This window comes from Geotrypetes seraphini, chromosome 6 (assembly GCF_902459505.1).
Source record: "Geotrypetes seraphini chromosome 6, aGeoSer1.1, whole genome shotgun sequence".
NCBI lineage: Eukaryota > Metazoa > Chordata > Amphibia > Gymnophiona > Dermophiidae > Geotrypetes > Geotrypetes seraphini.
This window is the reverse complement of record NC_047089.1, coordinates 34789144-34806853: the sequence shown is the minus strand read 5'-3', so window position 1 is coordinate 34806853 and position 17710 is coordinate 34789144. Positions and strand designations below refer to the sequence as shown.

The window sequence follows — 17710 nt, the reverse complement described above, 5'->3', positions numbered from 1 at the left end:
TGGCAGGAGAGATGCCTAATCTCTCTGAACTGCCAGTACCCCCCCCCCCCCCGATAAACCCAAATACCAGCAGGAAGGAGCCCGGCCCTCCTGCCGACGGCACCCCCCAAACTGCCCCCCAACAATACCGGCAGGAGGGATCCCAGGCCCTCCTACTGAAGGCGCACCCCCAAAACCCCCGAATTTCCCCCCCCTCACTACCTGGCTCCCCCCTAACCCCGGACACCCCCTAGTTTACCTTAATGTTGGCCGAACGGAAGGGTCCCCTGTCCGGCCGGCCCGTCATCCTCGGAATGACCAGATTTTTTGGCTCTGCTATAAATCACTTCCTTTCATGTCCCATTAAGGTATTCCAAAAGCTACCACAAACTGTTGTCCTTTCAATAACTTAAATTTATCCATGTCACTTTGCATCATGATCTTTAAATGCATACTCAATACCTTAAAAATCTTTAACATTTTAAATCATACTTGAAATTCTACTGCATTCTGCACAGTCTACATTGGTCTTAAAACATGATAAGGAAAGACCCAAATATAAGGTATATACTAAGTTCAGTTCTTAGAATTATAGTTCTGTAAAATGTAACATCAAGAAATCTTACCTTAAACAATGACCTGCAAACATATTCATATACCATATGTTTTAAACAGCTTATCAGAGACTTAATTCTTAAGTCTGTACTTCCAGATTCCTGTAGAACAAGTATAAAGTTGAAAATTATTAGCAGCGCATTCCTTGCATGGCCCTGAATAGACAGTAACACAAATAGGGCTTTTGGGATTCAGATGAAACAAATAATCATCAATATAACCCCCTGATAGAAAGCTATAGTTTCAGTTTCAATTAAAAAAGGCAGTTTTCTTTTTTCTTTTAAATCTTTATTTATTTTCAAACTTTCATCAAGAGTTCACATCTTAAAACAACAACAATTAACACACCACTTGAAAATCTTACCATTATATTTTGTAATCATACAAGCATCCCTCCCCTCACCCTCAGACCCCATTAGTACTTATAAATAAATATACCCTACGATATAAACCCTCCCCCCTCCCTAGAATAAGTGGTGTATATTCAACATAAAAATGGTGTTTAATCATTACAAAAGGCAATTTTCTAACCACTGCTCCCCAACACAGACTGCCTACTGTCATTGTTTACTGAGCTCTGACATTGTACTCAGCCTGCTGTATGGTTTCAGTCAATCCGAACTAGTTTGGTTCCCATATCCCTGCACTTTCAGGCAAACCGACAGCAAGGAAACCACTCAGGCTCATACTGACTGATAACTACACAACATAGTAAATAGAAACATCAGAGCTCAAAAGCAACAATGAGCTGGAGTTAAAGCATGATTGAACTGAGATGCAGAAGAGACATTATAGCAGTTTAGCAGTACAAGCAGGATTATAATACTTATATAGAAAAGGGGTGGGATATGTATAATTTTTAGAATCATTAATTGAAAAAGGGGAGGGATGTATAACTTTTGATTATATATAATTTATAATATATACTGTTTATAAATTAAGTTGTATTAATGATAGATACAATGATATAGTAATTAATTATATCACTTGAAATTCAACTATTGTAAAAATTGAAAAATTTAATAAATAAAATTTAAAAAAAAAAAAAAAAGAAACATCAGAGCTCAAAAGCAACAATGAGCTGGAGTTAAAGCATGATTGAACTGAGATGCAGAAGAGACATTATAGCAGTTTAGCAGTACAAGCAGGATTACACTGTGGCTTTTATGTGTCTTTTTTTCAGGAAGAGGAAAGAGGAGACCAGAGATAAGTGTGTTGGAGGGGGAGGGGGAGGGGGGGAGGAGGCCAGAACGCAAGAGCTGCCTTCTAAAAACAGCACTGTTCACATTAACAGGTGTTCTCTGAGGAAGACAAGATGTAAGTGTGTAAGAGAACCCATTCTTTGGTACATCTAGGTACTAAGGCCCCAATTCTCTAAATGGTGCAATCGTCGGTGGCCGCCTTAAAAGCAACCACCAATCGCATGCCAAGCATGCAACGGCGCTTTTTAGAGAACTGTACCTCTGGCAAAGGTAGGCACCAGAAATGTAGGCCAGGGTTTTCAAGGTCATGTCTACAGTGGCATTAGGTGCTATTCTGGCACCATTTTTTTTAGGCAGAGGGAAATTTCTTTTAAAAGAACTCTTAAATGGTGTTTCCCTCTTAACTCAAGTGTCGGTAGGGTATCATTTATAGAATACTAGTGTTTTAGCCCGTTACATTAACGGGTGCTAGAGTAGATGTCTGTCTGTCTGTTTTTGTTTTTTATTTTATTTGTCTCTCTCTCCTTGGACGCTGACATTCTTTCTGTCTGTGTCTTTCCCTGGCCCCCTGTCTGTCTATATTTATTTCTAACTCTATCCTCTTCCCTCAATCCTGCATGTGCCCTTTTTTCTTTCTCCTCCCCACTTCCTTCCAACGTCTGCTCCCCCTGTCCTCCACACTTCCATTCAGTGTCTGTCTCCCTCCTTCCATCTACTGTTCACCCTATCTTGCCCCTTCCACTCACTGCCATCTTTTCTCTTTCCATCCAGTGTCCGCTCTCTCTCTCTCTGTTCCATATGGCCTCTCTCCATCTCCCCCTTCCCTGAAGAACAGATTGGCCAAATTTGCTGTTGCTACTGGAGACTGTATTTAGGAAGTAATATGTAAAGATGTGCCAGTTAAATAGCGCTTAGCTGGCTAAATCCAAATGTTCAGCACAAGATATCTATCTGGTTATTTCTGCTGAATATTCTCGGTTAGCAGCTACAAATTAAACGGATACATCATGCCGCTTTATAGAGCGATGGTCAGACCACACTTGGAATACTGCGTCCAACATTGGTCTCCATACCTAAAGGATATAAAACTGCTAGAGAGGGTGAAGAGACGAGCAACAAAGCTGGTGAAAGGTATGGAGAACCTGGATTATGAGGAATGACTTAAGAGACTGGGGTTGTTCTCCCTTAAGAAAAGGAGACTGCGAGGGGATATGATCGAGACTTTCAAAATACTGAAAGGAATCGACAAAATAGAGCAGGAAAAAACATTATTTACAATGTCCAATGTGACACGGACAAGAGGACATGGACTGAAGCTAGGGGGGACAAGTTCAGGACAAATATCAGGAAGTTCTGCTTCACGCAACGAGTGGTGGACATCTGGAATGCTCTCCCAGAAGGGGTAATTGCAGAATCCACCGTTCTAGGATTTAAGGGTAAGTTAGATGTACATCTCCTTATGAGTGGCATAAAGTGACATGGGTAAGGGTAAGCTAGATGCACTTCTCTTTATGAGAAGCTTAGAGTGATATGGGGACTAAAACTATGCCAGGGTACACCTGGTGGGGCCTCTGCATGTGCGAATCGCCGGACTTGATGGACCTAGGGTCTGTTCCAGAGATGGCACTTCTTATGTTCTTATACAATAACTGGCAATTTTCAGTCAAATTGGGCTGTGCAAATAGCAGTCCTATCTTTGGCTGCTATATATTTAACCAGCCAACATTAAATATTGACAGCCAAATAACTTTAAGCCACCCCAAAATAAACCAGTCCCCAGAAACAGCTCGGTACTGAATATCTGTGGTCATCACTGACCACAGGAGTTAGTCTGCATCATGAATATTATATTTTCTCTTAACATTTCAAAAGCAATTATTTATTTTGTAGTAAACACAGACTTCTTGTTTAAGCTACACCTAAGCAATATCAAAACATACCTGTTTGTTTAGTAGAGCCCGTTCAAAAAGTCGTAAGAATGCAGTCAAACTAAAGCGGTACATGTTATTAATTTTAGACAAGTCAGAGATAATAAAGTACATCTTGCTGGCACACTCTGCAAGAGGGAGATATGCATCCCGTTCCTGTGAGGAGGGGTGGGAGGAAGAGTAGAAATTTTTTTAAAAAAATCTTTATTAATTTTCAAAACTTCAAAAATGCAATACAATAAGGGGCTCATAATAAAAAAAACAAAAACGTCTAAAAAGTGGCCTAAATGGGTACTTGGACAATCAAAAAGCCTGATTGTCCAAGTACCCATAATCAAAGCTGGTTTTAGACGTATTTAAAACCAACTTAGGCCTTTCCCCTGCCTCTAAACGCAGAGAGAGGAAAGAGGCGTTTTTAGAGGAGGGGAAAGGGCGGGCAGTGGCGGGAGGTGGGCCGACCTAGACCTAGGCGTGCAGCAGGTATAACCAAAACTTTAGGCAAGTTGCCTAGTCGGCACTTATACATTTTGACTTAGACCTAGTCGAAACAGGTATAAGTGCCGAAAAGGGGCCGTTGAGCTAATCGTGGCTGCTGCAATCAGATCAGGGGCCCCAGCAACCTGCCTACCCCCTACAGCAATGATCACAGCAGGAGGGATGGCTCATCTCCCCTGCCGCGATCCACCCTTCTCCTCCCCTGACAACGATCAGGGCAGGAGGGAGCCCAAGCCCTCTTGCCCCGCAGCATCCCCGACCTCCCCGACACTATCGGGCCTGCGATTTCCAACCCCCCTCCCCCCCATGATCCGGCCAGGAGGGAGCCCAAGCCCTCCTGGCCCGGCGATACCTCCTAACCCCCACCCCCCACAAAAATACGAGCAGGAGATATCCCAGGCTCTCCTGACCTCGACACAACCCCCCCACGACCGACCCAACCCGGCTCATGTGCTTAAGGCCTCACCCACAGGAGGAGCCTAAGGCTCCTTGGCCTATTCTGGTTGGCCCAGGTGCCTCAGGTCCCACCTGTGGGTGAGGTTTGAGCTGCCTGGGCCAATCCAGCCCCATTCCTGAGATGGCTGGCCTGCCGGATGGGTGGGCTTGGCATCCATCTGTCCGGCCAATGATTTCAAGGTATGGGGGGTGGGATTGGGGGGTGAGGGGGTCGTGGGGTTGGCAGGGGGGATCACAGGGCGATTGGGGTTTCGGGGGGGACGGTCGTGGGGGGGGTTGCATCAAGGGCAGGAGGGCCTGGGATCCCTCCTGCCCGTGTTTTAGTGGGGGGTGGGGGTTAGGGGACATCGCCAGGCCAGGAGGTCTTGGGCTCCCTCCTGGCTGAATAGTGGTGGGGGGAGGGCTTGGAAATCGCAGGGTCAGGAGGGCTTGGGCTCCCTCCTGGCCCCATTGGACTCGGGGGGGTTCGGGGGTGCCGCGGGGCAGGAGGGCTTGGGCTCCCTTCTGCCCCAATCTTCATCAGGGAGGTCGGGTGTGCCACAGGGCAGGAGAGCTTGGGCTCCCTCCTGCCCCGATAGTGTTGGGGAGGTCGGGGGTGCCGCGGGGCAGGAGGGATTGGGCTCCCTCCTGCCCCGATAGTGTCGGGGAAGTCGAGGGTGCCACGGGGCAGGAGGGCTTGGGCTCCCTCTTGCCCCGATGTCGTCGAGGGGGTTGGGGATCGCGGGGCAAGAGGGCTTGGGCTCCCTCTTGCCCCGATGTCGTGGGGGGGGTGGATTCTGTAACCGGTGTTGTTGTTGACAGACACCGGTTACAGAATCTATCTTTTAGGCGAAGGACTGGCTCCTCCTTCGCCTAAAAGCCCTTGTTTTGGACGTTTGGGGCTTAGGCTTTTTTTAGGTTGATTATATGGTATAAGTTTAGATGTAGTGGTGGTCTGGGCGTTTAAACAGCTGAAGGTAGAGGCAGGCCATTATAAAAAAAAAAAAACAACCTCCTTTTGGATGTTTTTTTTTGATAATGAACATTTTCCATGCTTCTACTTTCAACTTTAAGACGTTTTTTTTTATTATGCCCCTCCACATGTAACACAATAATACAATTAAAAGCACATTTAAATTAAATATATTTATAAACAACCAATTTTACCCATCCTCCCAGTGATAATTCAATAAAGCATAAAAATATAGATCATCACAAAAACCTTACCCTATTCTAATTAATGATATCATATAAATACCCCCAAAATAAAATTAAAATGGAAATAATCCCCCATCCCTCCCACCCTCCCCTGGATATATACCAAAATAATCAAAAACTGACTCCCAGTCAGAAACCTATTATATTGATGTAACATAAGATGTCGATGGACCCCATATCAATTTAAATTTATTACCATGCCCCAAACTCTCAGCGTTCATCCTTTCAAATCTATAGCTGGAGCAAATCTATAGCTGGAGGAAAACTTAACCGCTCATAGTTCTTCCAATTCCTTGTTATCATCTGGATGGCTATCCCAGTCATTATGAGGAAAAGAGTAGAAATTGAAGAGGTAATCTTGTACCATTTGTAGCTCATGCTTCTTAAAAAACAAACAAGCACTATGGCCTGGATTCACAAATAAGGCACCTAGATCATGCCTACCGGTGCCTAAAGTAAATGGTTTAATTGGGTTTCAGGGGCAAGATAATTGGTCACACCATTAAAAACCAATCCAACCCTCGTTAAAAAAAAAAAAAAAAAAATTAGCTGCCGCTATGCAGCCTTTGGGACCAGCACTTGGGTCTTCTGTTGGTTCCTGGCAGTATTGTCTATTTGCTACCTGTGGTCTGGTCCATAGCTTTTCCTCTGACCTGTCCTGGTCATGTAGAAACAGGAAATGATGTCAGAAGCAGAAGGATGGTCCAGAGGGAAAGTTTCAGAGAAGGCTGCAGGCAGTGTATGTGCAACACCTTCACTGCTGGGAGCTAACAGAAGACCACCTTTAAGGTATACTAGCGGAGGGTGGAGGCAGATGCTGAACCCATAGTGGGAGAAAGGAAATGAGCTGCAAATCTGTAAGCAGAACTGGAGAGACCACTGGTGGAAGTTATGGCTGAGGAAGTGAGCTCCAGTAGTCACAAGTACAGCTTGATGTTGTTCATCACCAAATCTGTGTTGCTGCTCATAAGGGTGAAGGAGAGGGAGACAAGGAAGGGAAGAGAGAGAAAAAGAGAGATGATGGACACCAGGAAAGAAAGAGAGAGAATAGACCTTGGGAAGTGGAGTGGGAGGTAAGAAAGGGAGAGTTGTTGGATCTGGGAGTGGAAGGAGAGAGGGAGATTATCAGTCCTTTAGAAAAGAGAGGAGAGTTGGGATTTGATATACTGCCTTTCTGTGGTTACAATCAAAGCAGTTTACATATTATATGCAGGTATTTATTTTGTAATTGTGGCAATGAAGGATAAGGTAAAATAAAATATATTTAATTAAGTGGTTAAAAAAATTAATTGTGCAATTGATAGCAATTAAAAATTTCCATTGAAATGCAGCCCTATCTATTAAAGAACTTAGTATAAGATGAACTAGTTACTAGAGTCTGGATCTCACTAATCCTGCATACTGTAGAAACTGCCACTAAATATAACACCTTCCAGGTAAGGTACCTCAAGTAGCAGGTATCTAGCAGCTTAAAATGAGCTTTCATCAGTAGGATAAAAACAACATTGAGGTCCCATGACATTGTGGAAGGCTTGAATGGAGGTTTCATAAGCTGTAAGCCTCACATAAGGTGAACAGTTAAAGGCTTGGAGAGATGGGTTTACTTTCCACCCTGATTATAAGCTCCAATTGCACTAAGATGAAATTTACTGAGTTGGTTTTGAGTCCTGCCTCTGATAGATGTAGAAGATATTCAAGAAGGTTTTGTGTAGGATAAATGAATGGATTTAAAGCCTTATCTTATACCAAATCTTCTGTACTTAAAGCCATTTCCTCCACAAACAGTTTGCAAACAGATGTTGGAAGCATTATACCAATATTTTTTTTCTGTTTCCTGATCCCTGACAGGCATTTCGCTGAAACATGGGCTGTATGGGATCCTTGAATAAATATTGCTTCCTTCACTCTTTCTTGTGACCAGCTAGCTCTGCTTCTGTGTTCTTTGCACTGTCTTTGTGATTTCCTCTCATCTGGTTAACAGCTCTATGGCAAAAAAAAGGCTAAGTACTACACGAAAGCAGAAGGCAGAAAGAAGCATGCATGTGAGTGGTCCATAAATTTCCAGAACAAGTTGCTGGGGTACTGTTTCCCTCACCAGGCTCCATCAGTGAATTGCTCATATCAAAGATTCAGAGTCTTGGTTGTCCTAAAAAAAATAGCTTTCAAATCTAATCTAGCATTACGCTGCCATCTGCTGTTGAAGACAGATTTATCTGATCTTGATGCTTTTCTTGCAGTGATTCTGAGAGAATTTACTGCATTTCTAAATTATTCTTGCTTAGGGTTACCAGACATCCAGATTTACCCGGACACATCCTCTTTTTAGAGGACTTTTCAGGTATCTGGATGGCTTTTCAAAACCTGGCACTTTGTCCAGGTTTTGAAAAGCTTCGAGCTTGGTGCCGCATTGGGAGGGCATCTGTGCATGTGCAGATGCAACATGGTGACATCGGAAGAATGCGTGACATCATCGCGTCATACCTGTGCATGCTCGGAGGCCCTCCAAATGCGGCTCCGAGCTCAAGGATGTTGGGAGAGGGGGTGGAACGGGCATGACGGGCGGAACAAAGCGGGCCCGGGGGCGGAGCCACATGTCCAGATTGTACAGGCCTAAAATCTGGCAACCCTATTCTTGCTGCTAGTTTTATGAGCATTGGAAGATTAGGTTCTTACCTGGATAATCCTCTTTCTGTTAATACATATAGGAGTCTATAGTGTAGGTAAATATTCTCTGGTCACGAACTGTGCAGAAAGATGTCAATCATATCTTTCAGCCCCTCCTCCTTTACAAGTGGAGTACAGTGCCCTCTTCAGTTTGTACCAAAGCAATCAATATCCACTATAATATAAGAAAGCAGGAGAGGCATGGGGAGCTTCCCTGAAACAATAGTACATTTCTGTTCTGCTCTGTAACTCATGAAAAAGAACAATAGTTAGCATGAACTAATAACATAGGTGTACCAACGAACCACCCATCTGGCAGTTTTCAGCATCTCCCCTTTTGTTTCCCTCCTTCCATCATCTCCATTCTCCCGGTTCCTCTCCCCAACATCTGCCTTCTCTCTCCTCTATTATATCCAGACTATTTTCCTCACTTCTGTATGGCATCTGCCCGCTCTCTCTCCCCTTCCATCAGTGTTGGTCTCCTCTTCCACACAGCAGCAGGAGGGAGGTGGGGAAGTACTGCTCTTGGGTGTGCTGCAGTCTAGAACTGGTGTGTGGGCTTATGAAAAGAGGTGTGGCCGCACACCTTACATGAAACAGTGCTCAGTATTGTCTGGCTCCGGTCGCTTTCCTGTCACATTGCAACATTAAACACTTTGTAAAAATAATAACAATGAAGGAATACAAAAATTAAAGCATACCTGATCAAGGAATATCTGCAGTCTATGGGACTCGGTGAGTGAATCCTGAATAAGTGCACTGCTTGATTTAGTCTGATTCAAAGATTCAATGAGATCTTTATTATCCAATATATTTCCCTGAGAGGTTGCGAGTGTCTGGTGAAAAATAAAATAAAATAATTTAACTGGTAGAAATGAAAAATATAACAAGGCAAATATTTAGTGCAACAGCCTGTATATAAATGCATATGTTTTCTGTTTAAGGTTATATGTATATTTAATTATAATAAACATATAAGCACCACCACAGGTTCTGAGATCACCCTTGATATACAACAATGATAACACTAAGTAACAAATTTTAAAAAAAAAAAAATTCTTGGGTAATTTTTTTCTTAATTGCCTATGCTACAAGTTACAATAGTTATCATTCCCCTTAAACTTTGCTTTTGTGACCAGGACATTTTTTTGAAAGAACCTTTTTTGCAGAACATTCCAGATTGATTCCAAGCTGAGTAAACTTAGGGGCCCTTTTGATGTTTAGGCTCAAGCAGTGGAACTTGTTGGATGAATGTATGCAAGTCACAGATCATCTTCTTCACCCATAAAGATGGGCTCTGCTTCTGCCACAATGTGACCTGTCTGAGGCAACTGGAATAGCCTATAACCTGAAAGAGTGGCATTTCTTCACTGACAGCTTATCCAGGGGCATCAAAGCTGTGCTGCTCCATAACAGGAACAAGTACCACTCAGCGCATCTCAAAAAGGATTACAACATCATCAAGACCTTACTAGGCACCTTGAAGTATGATGAGTACAGCTGGGAGGTCATCAAAGATTTCAAAATGGTGGCATTCCTAATGGGTCTCCAAGGCAGTTTTACCAAATTTTCCTGCTATCTCTGCCTTTGGGACAGCAGGGACACAAGGTGCACTACCAAAGGTTGAACTGGCCATAGTGGACCAAGTTCTCCGTGGGGAGAAACATCAAATATGAACCACTGGTAGACCACCAGAAGGTACTGCACATTAATTGGGCCTAATGAAACAATTTGTTAGAGCTCTAGATAAAGAGTCAGCAGCCTTCGAGACATCTTCTTTAATCTGTCTGAGGCAAAGGTCAAAGCTGGCATCTTCGTCAGACCACAGATATAGAAGATCCTGGAGTGCAAGGAATTTCTCAAGAAGCTAACTACGAAGGAGAAAGCAGCTCTGTCGCAGTGGTTCAAGGCTTACTGGGCAATCACAAGGCCAAAAAATACATGGAGTTGGTTGAGAATCTGGTGAAGAATTACAGTAAAATGGGCTGTAGGATGACTCTCAAAGTCCATGTCTTTGATGCTCATCTTGAGACATTCAAGGAGAACAGAGGAGGAGCAAGGTGAATCTTTCACCAGGATATGCTGGACTTCGAATGCTGCTACCACAGACAATATAATGAGAACATGATGGGAGATTACATCTGGGAGCTAATTTGTCAAACTGACTTACAATATAATCGCAAATCTTGAAAACCTACTCACTTCTAAATCTACTGTGGTCATCTTTGTATAACTTCAGTATAAATACTGTTGCTTTTTATGATTTTGTAAGAATAAAAAGATGAAAATTCAACATTTTCACATTTTAAATAGGTAAATTTCAACATTATCCTTATCACAAAAACAAAGTTTTATGAAAATAACAGATATTTTCTTTACTTTTTAGGCATGAATAACTAGGAAATTTCACTTGCTGCCCAGGAACAAAAATTGTGTTACATAGTGTAACCCTTTACACAGGTAACAGTCTGCAGCCATTTTTAGATAGTTGCTTAAATTGGCAGCTGCCTAAAACCAGCAGAATCAGAATGATACTCATTCCTTCTGAATAAGCTGCATCTACAGTTGTGGTATACAGGCACAAATCTGAGGCATTCAGCTGCTTGACCAATGGTTTTTGAGAGCAACCCCAGGCACTGTTTTATGCTAAAACAGACCCTCTTTCCTCCTCTTTCACAAATGCCCCCTTGTAGTCATCTGGATTGTTGTTTACTCATTCAGCTGCCATGCAGTGAAATCCATGCAGACCAGAGATAATATGAAAAGCTTAATGGTGCATGAATCTTGGGTGTGAGTGCACTGGGTTGGACAGGGCAGAATGCATTTGGCTCTACTTCTGCTTCTATTGTGGGAATCACTGGAGAGTGCTTTCTACCCTGAAATCCCGATTCTATATCTTGATTTTTTTTTTTTAAAGAAATCCTGATTCTATATCTTGATGGCAGCAATGGCAATGAATATAAGGAAGGATTTGACTGCCTTCAAATACATTTATTAGTCATAGATCACTCCCTATTTTAAGTACTGTATATGCTCATCTTCGGCTATGGAAGGTATGTATACACTTGCATGTGTGTGTGTGTGTGGGGGGGGGGGGTTACAAGACAGTGACTCATCAGGGAGGGCTCACATACACTATAAATAGGAAAGTATTTTCTATCCAGGTTTGTTCAGTGGGGATGGTGTTTGTTTGTCAGATACAGGGATGAAATTATTCTTAACAAAAGAACATAAGTATTGCCATACCGAGACAGACCACAGGTCCATCAAGCAAAGCATCCTGCTCCAACAGTGGCCAACTCGGGTCAGGAGTACCTAGTAATATTCTAAAGAGTAAAACATATTTTATGCTGCTCAGTGGCATACCTTGAGTATGTGACACAGGAGGCTGATCATATAAAAAGGGATTGAAGAAGCACCTCCAGCAGCTGCACCGAAAGTGGATACCCCCCTCCCCCCTGCTCCTCCCCTTGGAATGCAACTGCCTGCCTAGCAGTGTCATATTGCATTCCTTTTAAATATAATATTCTTTCTCATCAGATTCTATCGAGTGGTATTACTTCTTTTCTATATACCGTATTTTTTGCACTATAAAATGCACCTGACCATAAGACGCGCCCTAGATTTAGAGGAGGAAAACAAGAAAAAAAAACATTCTGAACCAAATTGTATACTAATATATACCCGGTACAAAGGTAAACCAAGAAGAAGAGGACTTTCTTATTGTATAATCATCCTACCCAGAATGACATATGGCATAGAGCAAATTGGGTCTAATATGGATGTTTCCCAAAAACTTGAAGAATATATAAAAAGGCCTACCACAGGCTAACTTGAGTGTGTATATCTTCAATATTAGCTGTTCCTATATAGAACAAAATAAACTACTATCTTTTTCTAAACAGTAGATCAGGTACGTTAGATAGATTGTGAGCCCACTGGGACAGATAGGGAAAATGCTTGAGTACCTGATTGTAAAAACCGCTTAGATAACCTTGATAGGCGGTATATAAAATCCTAATAAACTTGAAACTTGATTTACTTGCAGTAAGAGGCAGGCGTATCTTAATCGTGGGTGATCGTGGGTGATTATTTGAGGTCCACATCCTGACTCCAAATTTTAATCACCTACGCCTGTCCCATCCTACCTGCCTCACCTATTTTGTGTAAAGAACTACATCTGCAGGTGTGTGCTTCATGAGCTGTATCATTGAAATATATTGCCTGCTTTTTTACCTCTAAAAGAGATTCTTCAAGTTTAGCCAACTGAATTTTTTTGTCTTCTTCCTGCTGTAACAGCTTTGTCTTTTGTTCTTCAAGATCTGGCTTTTCATGTTGAATAGTTAATGCTAAAAGCTAAACAGAATAAGATTTTACATAACAAACAAACTTCCATGATTTCATGTTATGTATTCTGTTGGTCAAAAAATATTACAGAAGTTCATAAAATGAAATGAGACGGATGTATTGATACTTTAAATTATAAACTGCATTATTATTAGGAAAGACAAGTACTTTCATAAAGCAACGTCAAGCAATAAATTTCTTAACAGGCATTTGGGAATATTAAGTCTTTATAACTGAAAGCTATATCTTATCTTATAATGAATTTAGCACTTGTGAAAGGTGATAGTTCTGGAAATCAAAGTCTTAAATTTAACCACCGAACAGCTACAGTACAGGAGTGACTGTCCAAGCTTTCTCACCCTACCCCTGATTATCTCAACCTTCTTCTGAAAGGATAGTCTGCTATGTTCATTTAGTCATAAGTGTCCCTGCTGAGACCATAATACATGTATATTAACAGCTATATTACAATATGAATGAGCCCACCCCCCATCATTTTCACGCTGCTGGCAGCTTTCCTCTCTCTTTTGCTCTCCCTCCCACTCCCTGCAGTACAATGGTGCTACCATGCCTCAATCGCTACCGGCAGGGACACTGTATCGATTGAAAGATATGCCCCAGGGCCTCCATCTTCCTTGTGACGCATCCTGCCCATGTGGAACAGGAAGTTGAATCAGAGGAGGCAGGATGGGTAAGGGAGAAAGCCGTCCAGTTAGAGGGGAGAGATAAGGAAGGGAAGAGAGAGGAGAGGAGATGCCAGAGCATGGAGGGGGAGAGAAAGGAAGAGATGGAAGAGAAGGAAGAGAAGGAGAAGAGAAAACTGCCAAGGCACAGGGAGAGGGAAGGGAAGGAGACAGATGACAGACCATGGGGTGGGGGTGGGGGTGGGCTGGAGGAAAAGGAAGAGAGAGAAGGTGCTGGCCACATGGGGTGGGGTAGGCTGGAGAGAAAGGAAGAGAGAGAGGGTGCTGGCCACATGGGATGAAGGAGGCTGGAGGGAAGGAAAGAGAGAGAGAGCGTACTGGCCACATGGGGTGGGATGGAGAGGGTGCTGGAGGGAAGGGGTAGAGACAAAGGACTGAGGGCTGGAGCTAGAGGGAAAGGGAGGGTGCTGGACCTTGGGGGCGGGGGGTGCTGAACCTGCAGGGAGGAGGAGAGAGAAGGGTAAGGGAAGGTACAGAGATGGAAGGTGAATGGTGAGCATGGAGAAAGAAGAAAATGTCAAACGGCAGTAGACCCTGATGAGCGAGTTACTAGAAGACAAACAGAAATCAAAGCCTGGCACCAACATGATTTGAATAATAAAATGACCAGAAAATAAAAGGTAGAAAATTAATTTTATATTCTATTTTGTGATTACACTACGTCAGATTTGAAATGTGTATCCTGTCAAAGCTGGTGTTAGACAGTGAGCATAAGCTAGAACCTAACAGTATTTGTTTTGTTTACACATGACAGTGCCAGTGTGGCGTTGGAGGAGGGCAAAGGGGGGTGGAGTGGGTGAGGAGGCTCTAAAATAAATCCACCAGCTAATTTTAAAGCTATATCATAGAAAGCGAATCAAATCATATGAATTGAAAAATCAATTCAATTGGCAAAATCGAATTGAATTTTTTTTTTCTTGAATCGGACAGTTCTATGATGAGCCTTGCAAAAAGCATATTGAAGCTTATCTAGGACATTACATCGCTGCAAATGATCATCTACTGTAATCGATAATATACAACTTTTTCAACCATTTTCGATAGAGTAAGTAACACAGAAATTGGCCTAAAGTTAGCTATCATTGATCAAAAACCAATTTAGGATCCTTAATGACTGGCTATATAGTCACAACCTTCAATGATTGTGGAAGTTCACCTTGGGTCAGCATCAAGTTCACCAGATTTATCATGGATGTAGCCCTTACGCCCAAGTCCCTCAATCTAACAGGTGAACAGATGTAACTATAATAAATTTAAAGAGATATGGGGGCCATTGACAAATTATTGTAATGAATAAATACCATTTTCCATCATAAGTACAATTGCAAATGAAGGGGTGGGAGGAGGAAATTCTGTATTTAATTAAATGTTTATATCAATAGATAAGATAAGAATATTAATATGATATTTTTATTTACATATGTTATGGGAGGGGGTGGGGAGGGTTTAAATTTTATGTGTTATTGTTGAAAATGATAGAAATTCAAGTGATGCATTTAATTTTTAATGTACATTATTTATACACTTGATGTAAGATGTAAAAATGAATAAAGATTTATAAAAAAAAGAGACTTTTATGACATGACAACAAAATCAAATTAATTTGCTCCTGATCAAGTACCACAAATTCCCCTCCCCCCAATATAGCACATTATCTAATTGCTAATAATGATCAGCACTTTATAAAAAAAAAAGCTGACCATCACCAGCTAAATATCTTTATTTTTACATAATTATCATATCTTTTACCAATGTAGGTATTATGTTTTAACATGATTTTTAAAAAGATTTGTATTTCAGCTAATATGGTTATATTTTACCTGGCCTCTTAATCCAGCTCTAGTTGTAGTAAAGTTAACTTCAGTAACTATAGAAGCTGCATCAGGTGGAATAACAGGATTTGGGTTTCTTGTAGCAAGAAAAAGGTGAAAATCTTCATTATAATCAATGATTTTGTCTCCTATTTGCACAACATATCTTGGTCCTGCCAAAACAATAAAAGAATAGCTTAAAACTCCCACTGAATTACAAATAAAGTTAAAAATAAACACCGCAGACAACTACATAGATATGTATTTTCATTGTTGCAGAGAAAAATGCTATGTAAATTCATATAAAGGTAAAACAAAAATTTTAAAGACATTAAAACAAAGAAGGTCATTCTATCTAGGTAGGCTGGGAAGCCCTAAAACACCTGAATAAGGCAACCACAGCATCTAGGCCAGGATTGTCCAACGTTGGTCCTCGAGGGCTGCAATCCAGTCAAGTTTTCAGGATTTCCCCAAAGAATTTGTATGCGATCTATTTGAATGCACTGCTTCCAATGTATACAAATAGATTTAATGAATATTCATTTGGGAAATCCTGAAAACCTGACCTGGTGAGGGATGAGGTTGGATGCCCCTGCTCTAGACAGACAGGCTGCAACATACCTGAAGAGAACTGACATAGGTCCAAGATAAGCTAAAAGAGCTCAGGCAGAAAGAGTGGGGTAAGGACAGCCAAGATATATGCCTGCAGGAAGGACTTTTGTCCCAGCATAGGAATCTGCAGTGAATAGCCTCTTGGGCTGAGGGAACAAGATGCAACCAAGAACTGCTTGGATAAGATCCTGTGGGTTTTGGACAAAGAACAAATCATATGCTGTTATGGAGGCATCAAAAAGCAGTGGAAGTTGGTTGAGGGGACTACTGCCCTGCTTGGAAGAGTTAATAAAGCAGGCTGAAAAGCCCCATCCAGATAGACTAGAAACATCCAGATAGACTAGAAAGCCCTAATAAAGGCCTCCACACCATGAATGTTTGACTTCCTCTCTGCTTCTTTGGGGAGTGGGGGGAGAGGGAAAAGGTGGTTGCTGTTAATGATGCTGAAGACAGAGCAGAAGATAAAATGTCAAGGGCATTCTTTATACTTTTCAATGCTTGTCCTAACTTTGGGGTGCTCTTAGTCCAGGGAGTATGCCTTTCACCTATTTAAAGCAAATAGATATGGCAATGCTCATCGATATCTCCTTCCAGAACTATACCCACAATATTAGCAATAACTCCAAGTTCCAGATATAATTATTTTCATAAATACCATAAATCTCTATGAAGAGGCCTCAGTCCCACCACTCCACTGCTGTAAATTGTTCTAATGCGGGAAGAATCATGTGGTACACCTCATCATAGGTCTCAACATACTAACAAGATCTCCCAGAACCTCTTCAGCTACTAAAATTTCTATATCTGAGGACTCCCCTGGAAATCCCTCATAACTAGATTCATCAAAATCTGTATCTGTCAAAACCAGCACCATATACTTCTAAGCAGAGAACAAAATGTGTGCTTGCTACTGTGCTCTGTTGGCTTTACCTGCTGCTGCTCTGACCCCTACCCCTCTACTCACTACTTTTCTTTGCCCTTCTGTGGAGATGGAAGTATAGAAATTGCTCTTTTACCATTGACCTGGAAATTGCATCTGTTTGTATTCTCCTCTCAAAGAAATTTCTCTTCAGTTTGGTCAGTGGACTATAGGGAGGTTGTACTTGTAGCCTACTCTTCTCTATTCCTTTGCATTATTGCTGCCATTGGCTCTGTATTGCTCAATAACCTTCTCTGCTTTGGTTTTACCACAATTTCCATTTTTGAGTCCCCAATTCAATATCCATAGCTATGTTTATGTGGTTGATATCCAATTATTGATTCATGTGGGTTCACAGCAGGAAGATAGATCACTGATTAGCATCACTTCTATACTGGTCTGAGACTCAAGTTAAAAGCAATCCAGGAAAATAACCACTAGACGATTAAAAATCATACAAAATACAGCTATTCATTTGATGTTTAATTTGAAAAAACACAATCATATCAGTGTATATTATCAAAAGCTTCACTGGCTTCCGTTTGAGGATGCATTTGTTTTAAAGATTATATAAAGACAACAGAATTAGTAGATACGTGGAAAACGTTACGATCTGTCAATAATTTAACACCTATTCCAATTCACAAATCAACAAATCAAACTATTTGGCTAAACTCCAAGATTCAAATTGACGGATTCAAGGTTATCTAGAAGCATTGGAAGATAGCAGGAATACGTACTTTAGAGGATGTTATATCTAATGGTAAACTGCTTGACTTTT

The 17710-nt window shown here is 41.6% G+C and overlaps 1 protein-coding gene across 3 annotated transcripts in view; it reads right to left on the bottom strand.

The window, feature by feature from the left end:
• Window positions 1–17710, bottom strand: part of DYNC2H1 (dynein cytoplasmic 2 heavy chain 1) — a 499560-nt gene that overhangs the window by 135163 nt on the left and 346687 nt on the right. For all 3 annotated transcript variants that reach the window (XM_033947955.1, XM_033947953.1, XM_033947954.1), the window contains 5 exons: window positions 15408–15571; window positions 12773–12892; window positions 9238–9372; window positions 3737–3880; window positions 606–695 (listed from right to left, as the gene is read on the bottom strand). In XM_033947955.1, coding sequence (XP_033803846.1) covers window positions 606–695; window positions 3737–3880; window positions 9238–9372; window positions 12773–12892; window positions 15408–15571 — 653 coding nt within the window. The remainder of the gene's footprint in view (window positions 1–605; window positions 696–3736; window positions 3881–9237; window positions 9373–12772; window positions 12893–15407; window positions 15572–17710) is intronic.